Raw genomic sequence first — 9870 nt, 5'->3', positions numbered from 1 at the left:
ACCATAGAGTAGACCACAAATGTCAAAAGTCACAGGATTATTTAGTTGTAGAAAAGTGCCTGTTTTTACGTTTACTGCAAATGTGTTGGTTTCATTTCATGAGAAAACTTTAAAGAGGGACCCTCACCTGGCTGTACCAGCTGAGGCTGCTGTGGATAGGAGCAATGTTAGGTTTAAATGACAGATTGAGAAACAAGCTCACAAGGAGAAACACTACAGTTCAAGAGAAAAATTAGCCAAATAATGTTTTTTGTTCTTACAGGATGGGGTGGGTATCCTCCTTAGTTCATGGCAGTGCAGCCATTTCTGCTTCCCATCTGCTTAAGAAACAAGTACAAAAGGTTCTTTGTGAAAACATCAAAACTATCTGTGCTTACAGTGGAGGGTTAATCTATTTTGCAGTGTCTCTTTTCTGGAAGTGTAAAATCTTGCTTATCAAGTTGAGTAGCATTTTATAACAGTCAAAAAACATTCACGTGGTTAAATTAGTTGCACTGCGGTGTATAAATTCTCACACTCACTGAAAGATCTTCAGCTTCAACTATTCCAGTCCTGGACTCCACAGTAGCTCCAAGGTTAGCACAAAGATGGGTAGAGTATTGAATGTTATGCATTGCATTGAAAATGTTTTTGCAATCGTGTCTTTTTTTCTTTTTCAGAAAGTTGATATCGTGGATGTTGGCAATAATGACGGTGCATAGGGGTGTGTTATTACTCCTGCTTTTACAGTTTTTTACTGGAATAAAATCAGGTAAACAGTCTGGCTTCATTTTATAATGTATCTTTTCTTCTACTTGTTTTTTTTGTATTGTACTTGACAACCCCAGTGATGATTTTTAGCTGTCATACATTAGTTCAATTCTAAAATTTACGAAGTAATTCTTCTGCACCAACAGTTGTTGTCTGTCACACACTTAATTTTAATGATATTCTCAGGATGTCAACATCACGTTTGTATGTTTTTCAGATGTGGCTCCACTGTGTGGCTCCACTGTGTGTCCTTCAGGCATGGACTGTATCAGCATTAATGGGACTCTCCAGTGTGCTGATCCCTGCCAGGTGTACACTGAGCTGAATGATGAATGGCGCTCAACGAATAACACATCCACCCAGAACCCACACTGTGATCGCGACGTAAACTGGCAAGGCTGGTATCGGGTGTTTCTGGGACAAACCAGTGCTCATATTCCAGAGAGATGTGTTGCTCGACTCCGGTGTGGAACCCAAGCTCCTCTGTGGATAACAACCCCTCATCCCACACAGTCAGGTCAGATTGTGAACCGTACTGTGTGTAGTTCCTGGAGCAACGGCTGCTGCAGTTTCCCTTCACACACCATCCATGTCAAGCTCTGCTATGGAAACTACTACGTCTACAAACTTGTGCAGCCAAGCCATTGCACGCTTGCATACTGTGCAGGTATTGTTTCACTTGTAACAACCGATTTAAAAGTCTCATCTAATTCAGTTATTTAAAGAACATATTTATTGTCCTGTTGTTCTTAATTCTGATAAAAAACATATTTTAGTTAAACAACAGCATCTCACTGTTTTCATTGTAACCAGAGGTGAACGGAACAGCTCCTGAAGATTCTTCAACCACACCTGATCCAAGTACAGCAACCTCTGCATCCAATCAGGTGACAGCTGACATCACTGGTGAGGATTAAGTTTAATGTACTACTATAGCATGATGACTGACGTGTGTAATAAAGAAAGAGATCATTAGCTCATGAATATTGATAACAATGTAGACTGAAGATGTGTAAGGACTTGACAGAGACTCTTTATTTTAGTTGCTCGCAGGAGCTGGGTATCAAACCCTCAACCTTCCAATTGAGAGACAACAGCTCTACCCACTGAGTCACAGTCGCCCCACGGTTTATCCTCCCTACATCCACCCTCTCACAGGTTTCACAAAACCTCCGCACACTGGCTCCAACCACAGCCTCAACTGCAGCAGCCTCTTCCCTTTCCTCTACCCATCCATTCATGGATGTGTATCCATCATCGGTCTCACCGTTTTAGCCTCCACATTAGTTGAATCCTCAAATCCAACCTCTGAGTGCTTCGCATGAATCCTTCTTGACAGTCTCACTCCCAGTACATCGCCTGCCTATCTAACTGGCTGACAATACTTCAAACGTATCACTCTGCAGAACCACCTTCATTTCCTTCGCTGGACTCGATTCCATCTGCAACTTCACGACCCATGCTCAGCCCATCCATAAACCCGGTTCTCCATTTTTCTAACTTGCATAGCCGGAATTAACTTCTTCATCCAAATCAGTTACTGCAATTTACTAGTCATTTAATTTTTGCACTGTATGCTTTACATAACCTTGTGTCAAAGGTGGAAGGAAACAGAATCCAACAACCGTACCGCTACCGATGTGCATCAGTCTCACAATTAGCTCAGATACATTTAAATTTGACATGATTTAACATGATGACTGATGTGTGTGATGAAGAAAGAGATCATCTGCTCATAAATATTGATAATAATGTAGACTGTAGTTGTATAAAGACTTGACAGAGACTCTTCTTTTAGATCCACCAGAATCCAACAGCACAGTTGGACCCACCACACCTGATCCAAGACCTGGGAACATCACCACCGCTCAGGTGACAGCTGACATCACCTCCACCACAACACCCGACACCAGCTCAACAGTTGAGGGTGAGGATTAAAATTAATGTCCAACTATAACATGATGACTGACGTGTTTAATAAAGAAAGAGATCATTAGCTCATGAATATTGATAACAATGTAGACTGAAGATGTGTAAGGACTTGACAGAGACTCTCTATTTTAGATGGACCATTACCCGACAACAGCTCAGCAGTTGAGGGTGATGTCCGCCTTAACGGAAAACATTCCTGCTCTGGCAGAGTTGAGATCTTCCACCGTGGAGTGTGGAGGACCGTGTGTAATGATTTAATCATCCGTTTTGACGCTAACTTGTTGTGTAGACAGTTGGACTGTGGCCCTGGAATTTATACAGTCTTCAGTCCTGTTAGTTTTCTACAGGACGCTGAATCAGTCTCATTTGTTGAGGTTGAATGTTCCAACGACAACAACTCAATAACAGAGTGCAGACGTATGGAGCTCGGGGTCCACAAGTGTTCTAGTTTTATCGGTGTCACCTGTGAAGGTAAATGTTTACACTTATTTATACTCCAATTCTTCTTCTCCTATTTGTTTATTACAGTGTTCTTATAAATGAAATCAAACACTGATCACATACAATAGATGTTGTTTTGCAGCACTGTAAGTTCAATGTGCAGTAAAAGTTATAATCTTTTAAATATACGGATCAAGATTAAAGGGAGCTTATATATCGTCACCTTGTTAAGATATTTGCCTAAGTCATTTTTGAGAAAAATGATTTTTTTTTGCCTAACTCAACTCCTTATGATGCTGGCCACCTCTGGTGAAATTGCCTATAACCTTAGTTAAACAGGTAATGTGACATACACCTTTAATATAATGGCCTATGTCAAGAGTGTGTCTTAGGCCATTTAGTTTGCCTAAGTCAAAAGACAATGTGACTAAGGGAAAATAAAACAGCCTAAGTCACAGATGCATGTTAAAAAAGTCATTTCTTTTTCTCATGTTACATAATTGACAAACATTGTTATCAGTGTGTCAATAGTGATCTGTTTTCATTACCTTGTTGAGTAAAATAATTTAAGAATATCACATATTAAACATCTGGCTCAGTTTTTTGTGTTTCCAGAAAAACCTGAAAAAATGACTTAGGCGATTATTTTAACAAGGTGACGATGTATTAACTTAGGTTCGAGAGCAGGACCACGCCGAAACCACACCTCCAGTCACTAGACAAGCCTACTTATACTAAGCCATCCTATTTTACGCTGTTAGTGTCAGTTCTTTGATGACACATTGACAGACCCAGCAGCACGCCGACCGCATCGAAAAAATGAAATAGCTTACTTACCACGAATCCCGAATTTCAGTCACACGACTCTGATAAAGACATGCACGACGAATGTCCAAACAGGATACCGTCCACCCAGCGAACAGCAATCACACAGCAGCCCAGAATCTTAGCAGATCTGTTTTACAGCCGTGCCAAGCAAACCGCCATCTCCTCAAACCTCCCAAAAGAATCTCACCAACTCCCAGCAAGTCCCCACTCCCAGTAGCTCGCAGGAGCTGGGTATCAAACCCTCAACCTTCCAATTAAGAGACAACAGCTCTACCCACTGAGTCACAGTCGCCCCATGGTTTATCCTCCCTACATCCACCCTCTCACAGGTTTCACAAAACCTCTGCACACTGGCTCCAACCACAGCAGCCTCTTCCCTTTCCTCTACCCATCCATTCATGGATGTGTATCCATCATCGGTCTCACCGTTTTAGCCTCCACATTAGTTGAATCCTCAAATCCAACCTCTGAGTGCTTCGCATGAATCCTTCTTGACAGTCTCACTCCCAGTACATCGCCTGCCTATCTAACTGGCTGACAATACTTCAAACGTATCACTCTGCAGAACCACCTTCATTTCCTTCGCTGGACTCGATTCCATCTGCAACTTCACGACCCATGCTCAGCCCATCCATAAACCCGGTTCTCCATTTTTCTAACTTGCATAGCCGGAATTAACTTCTTCATCCAAATCAGTTACTGCAATTTACTAGTCATTTAATTTTTGCACTGTGTGCTTTACATAACCTTGTGTCAAAGGTGGAAGGAAACAGAATCCAACAACCGTACCGCTACCGATGTGCATCAGTCTCACAATTAGCTCAGATACATTTAAATTTGACATGATTTAACATGATGACTGATGTGTGTGATGAAGAAAGAGATCATCTGCTCATAAATATTGATAATAATGTAGACTGTAGTTGTATAAGGACTTGACAGAGACTCTTCTTTTAGATCCACCACAATCCAACAGCACAGTTGGACCCACCACACCTGATCCAAGACCTGGGAACATCACCACCGCTCAGGTGACAGCTGACATCACCTCCACCACAACAGCCGACACCAGCTCAACAGTTGAGGGTGAGGATTAAAATTAATGTCCAACTATAACATGATGACTGACGTGTTTGGTAGAGAGGAGTTAAGTGATGTGGATCTTGATAGAGAAATATAAAATATGAGTTTGATGCAACTCTTATCTACATGTCATAGTCTTTCTGAAGTAGATTGGTAAAGTGTGTAGTTTTAAGATATATTATTGTCATTATGATTTTGAAGAGGTTTTTTATTTGCCAGTCACCTATTGGACAAATAGAAAAAATGATCTTTACACTTCTAATGACGGAACAAAACATTATGATATTTTAAAACATCTCATCTTTTGAAGTCTCTCTGTCTTGTGTCTCACATCATCAACATAATGCTTTATGTTTTCTGTCAGCTGCTGCACCAGTCAGGCTGGTCAACTCTAATGACCGCTGCTCTGGCAGAGTGGAGCTCTACCATGGTGGTCGGTGGGGGACCGTGTGTGATGATGGCTGGGACCTCAGGGAAGCTAACGTGGTGTGTAGACAGATGGACTGTGGCTCTGCTCGTTCAGCATTACAAAATGCAGCTTTTGGTCGGGGCAGTGGACCCATCTGGTTGGATAATGTCTTGTGCACAGGCAGCGAATCAAAGCTTGAAGAGTGCAGGCACAGAGGGTTTGGATCACACAACTGTGGACACAATGAAGATGCCAGTGTCATCTGTGAAGGTAAATGTTTACTCTTTTCAAAGTAAATGCCAATTATTTTTGCTCAAAACATTTTGGGGATTTTGTGAAATGTTTTTAAAATGTGTTCATGGTGAAGTGATGGTTTACAGTTTGTGATTTGTTTTTGCAGGATATATATGCATTATAATCTTTCATGTGTTCTCTCATACTTTTACACTATTATTTCCAGCCTCTACACTGCACAATTACCAGCTAATTTGCAGCCCTGATAAACTTCAAATGGGGCTGGATTTGGCTGACCTGAACTCAGGTTTGAACCCATACTCTGGCCACTTGGCATCTCACAACTGCTCCTGGGCCAGAGTGCAAAATAACATGGTGTGGTATGACGTAGACGCTGTGGAAGGTGCCTGTGGAAACACTCTGACGGTACACACTGAGTTGCTTTTCATTTAATAATTCATTTCAAACTTAGCTTTTGGTTGGTTGGAGAATAAATTGAAGGTCTACAGAGACTAATTCAATATCTTAAAACATTTGAAATCCAGCTTCTCCCTCCTGTAGAGAAGTTTGTTTCCCCTCACTGTGTAAAGTCTGGTAATGCTTGTAATGCAGCTGCTCACAGCACTTCAATGAAAGTTTTAATGTACTTTACACTCATTCAATCAACCTTGTTTTTCAGACTAACAGCACACATGCCATCTACTCCAACACTTTATTTGTCCAGCCTGTTATCAACGGGTCCTTTTTCCCTGTGAGCATCCCTTTCTCCTGTGCGTATCCCCTGGAAACAGACACCAGCCTGAATGTGGCCATCAGACCAGTCCTGCCGTAAGTAGCCTCCCTCTTATTGATTGTTACTAACTATGCACTACTAGTTGTTGAGGAAATTATCAAGACTTGACTCGACACAATAAGACTCCTTAGACTCAGATGGCTCACGTTGATGAAAGTTTATACATAGATGAAAAGGCCCTCTCATTGAGACATGATTCAACATCACACTTGTGGTTCAGTGTGCTGCTCGAATATAACTGCCAGACACTTCCAAAGGCTCTGCATATATTCAAAAGATATGATCATTATCAAGATTGTGTCACATTGACCCACCTAGAATAATCTATGACGACAAGGAGCCTGCAGTGAACAACAAGTTGACTCTCTCCAAGCTGTCCTTGGTCTCTAGACAAAGCTGAACTGTATCAGGTCTGCCTTACATCAGCAACAGTGAATTAATATTACACATTTACTAAGTAATTACATAAATTCTATGACACCAGTGAATCTATCATGTGAGCTGTTTAATACCTGATAATACCATCCTCCTGAGATCAAATGTTACATTTCCTACTGTATATAACCAGGTGAATCATCTTTGATACACATGTCCTCAGTGAGTTCCTTTAGTTACATGCAGCATGTAGATTATCCACCAGGGGGCCCCGTTACACCTTTGCATGGCAAATCAAAAAGAGAGGTTGTCTGTTTGTGCCAAGATGTACACTACATTTGCCATTTAAAGAAGATAATGCAAAGAAAATTATATGTTACTGTGATACAAAAAGAATAGTTTTGATATGTTAAGCTTTGTGGCTTATCTTGTGATTTTATATTGTACCTATAATATAAACAGCAGGTAGGCCTTAAACACACATAATTACTTCTTACACTTTCCAAAAAAGTGCATTTCATACAGTAATAAAGTTAATTTTGGTAATGAAAGTAAACTAATTATCACTTCCTCCAGGAAATACACCAGGCCAAAAGTTCTTGGTACTGATGGATTTATTCTTCCTATCTGCTACTCCTTTCCACCTTCAATTCACTTTAACTTTTCCATTAATCCACTGTCAAACTGTTTTTTCCCCACCGCAACAGGTGTAAATGTACTTTTTACCTAGTTGCATTAAATTAAATATTACAAATAACATGTCAACAAAAAAACAACAATATGACATGAATCATATTTGTGCCACTTAAACTAAAGAAAAGTGTCAGATATTTAGAAAGAAACTGATTTATTCATGGCTTTTGTTATATGCACACAATCTTTAGATGGCAAATGTGTACAGAAGTGAAGATGTTAAAAAAACACAAAGCAGTAAGTCCAGGGAAAATAAATCGAAAGGGCATTTGATCCTCAAGTGGCAAAAATATAAAATAATATTTTATATCAAGATGGCCCTATTACTAAAATAAATTTTAAGTCTAGCAATAAGATACAAAATGAAACTTCTTGTGCCATGTGATGTTCATATATAGACAATAGTGCAACAAACCATTGCATGATTGTCTTATTCTTATTATTGTCTCATGCTCTACCACTAGGATGCACCAAACTCAAAGCATGTAGTATTTTTAAATCATCTTGTCAGAAGCTTGACCAAGACTCTGATGGTACAATGGTGAATGAAAAAGGTATTGTAGGGTTTGAATCAGGTCAAGACAGACGTGTTGTTGGACAGTCAGCTATCTGAATGTATCTCAGAGTAATATTATTGTTGTCAATCCATTTTCTCTCTATAATAGTTTGTCCTTTCATCAGGAACAATTTTATTTCACTGCCTGTCGTCTGTTATCTCCAAAAAATATCCATGGTATTCTGAAATGATTAACATTTTACAAGAGAAGATGTTTATTAGCAAATCAACTCAAACTTACTTTCTTTACAGAATCTTAGGATCTGGTGCCAAACCCAGGGCCACCATGTCTCTTTTTCGTAACTCCGCCTGCACTGAGACTTACCCAGCTGGAGTGGTCAACATGCCACTGGGTTCACCTTTGTACGTGGGTGTCTCTGTAACAAAGAGAGACTTCAGATTCGTTGTTGTTCTGGAGGAATGCTACGCCTCTCATTCACCTGATCCTCACTATTACCAGAAACACTATCTCATCCAGAACAAGTGAGTGTCCCTCTTCTCTTCAGAATCAGGAAATTGTTTGTGGAGTATAACTGAAAGAACAAAAAGTGAGATGTAGTGATCTATGGTGAGCTGTTTCGTTCTCTCTGCCAGGTGTCCCACCGATGCCCGACAGGTGTCTGTGACTGAGAGCGGCAGGTCTTTGCGTGCTCGTTTCTCTGCGCTGCTCTTCCTGCTGGAGGATGATTATAGACCCATTTATCTTCACTGCAACATCAGCCTGTGTGACCGAACGAGATTTTTCTGCGTCCCAGTAAGTCAAACAGTTCACTTCATCATTGAGTTATTCATTCATAATCACACCTGCTTAAAACAATGAATATTGATAATATCTGCTCTTTCTATCCTCTCCACCATGTAGTCCTGTCAAAGGAGGACATATCGCTCTGTTTCCAGCTCTGAGGCCGCAGGCAGCGTCACCGTTGGACCAATTACTTGTGAGTAAAAATATGATTTAGTTTGAGGGATGATGTTGCAACACAAGGAACTGTGTAAAGTATGTGTTTTGATTTATCTCTTTCCTAATCTTTAGGGGACAAGTCAACTAAGTGAGCTGGTTACACCAACACATCACATGATGTGATATTATCTAAGACTGTTCTTCTATCCACAAGACATGAAACTATATATTTTAAAAAAAATGTCTGAACCCTTTATAATCAAATCTTTTTACACTCTTCTTCAACTCATTCCTCTGTCTGCTCTGATTCCTCTGGCCTTTGTAATGATTGTGAAGAAAAACAACAAAAAATAATTTCATTAAAAAATACATGTTACCAAGCTCTTCTTCTCCGCTGTGGTCATTTGGGTGCAGACATGATTTGAATGTTTTATTATATATAATTTTAAATATTTTTTCATCATGTTTTGAAATATATTTCTCATTGACCATGCATTTAGTGTGACAGTAAATTATTATTAAACTAAGGAAAGAGTTACCAAGTTAGGTGTACTGCATATTGAAGTAAGCAGGTGGTATAAATAAACTGAATGCTGAATATGGCAGGCTTTACAAACCCTGTACATAAGTGAATAGTGTCCGAAAATAGCTTTCACATATATCCCTCAAGTGACTTTTGTAAACAAGATTGGGTTTGTTAAAAATGGTCATTACATCTTAAGTAGAAAACATTGCTTTTATGAAAGTCGTTGGATCATTGTGTACTGGGTCTAACAGCATATATATTGGACATTGTTGGATTTATTTGTTTCCTTTTGGATTATAATTTACCTTTGTAGGACTCCCATTTCAGTGTTGATTCGGCTGGAGCCAAT

The 9870-nt window shown here is 39.8% G+C and overlaps 1 protein-coding gene across 1 annotated transcript; it reads left to right on the top strand.

Moving 5' to 3' along the window:
• Positions 1-1008: 1008 nt before the first annotated feature.
• On the top strand, positions 1009-9264 carry LOC306820348 (pancreatic secretory granule membrane major glycoprotein GP2-like; the record flags this gene model as incomplete). Its single annotated transcript, XM_079338167.1, has 11 exons — positions 1009-1417; positions 1564-1656; positions 2549-2677; positions 4909-5037; positions 5399-5713; positions 5904-6103; positions 6357-6505; positions 8347-8577; positions 8689-8848; positions 8957-9032; positions 9128-9264. The coding sequence occupies 11 exons, from the start codon at positions 1009-1011 to the stop codon at positions 9145-9147; spliced, it is 1911 nt and encodes a 636-aa protein (XP_079194293.1). The 3' UTR covers positions 9148-9264.
• Positions 9265-9870: the final 606 nt, after the last annotated feature.

This window comes from Symphodus melops (genome assembly GCF_947650265.1).
Source record: "Symphodus melops genome assembly, chromosome: 2".
Classification (NCBI taxonomy): Eukaryota; Metazoa; Chordata; class Actinopteri; order Labriformes; family Labridae; genus Symphodus; species Symphodus melops.
This window is presented reverse-complemented; position numbering and strand designations above follow the sequence as displayed.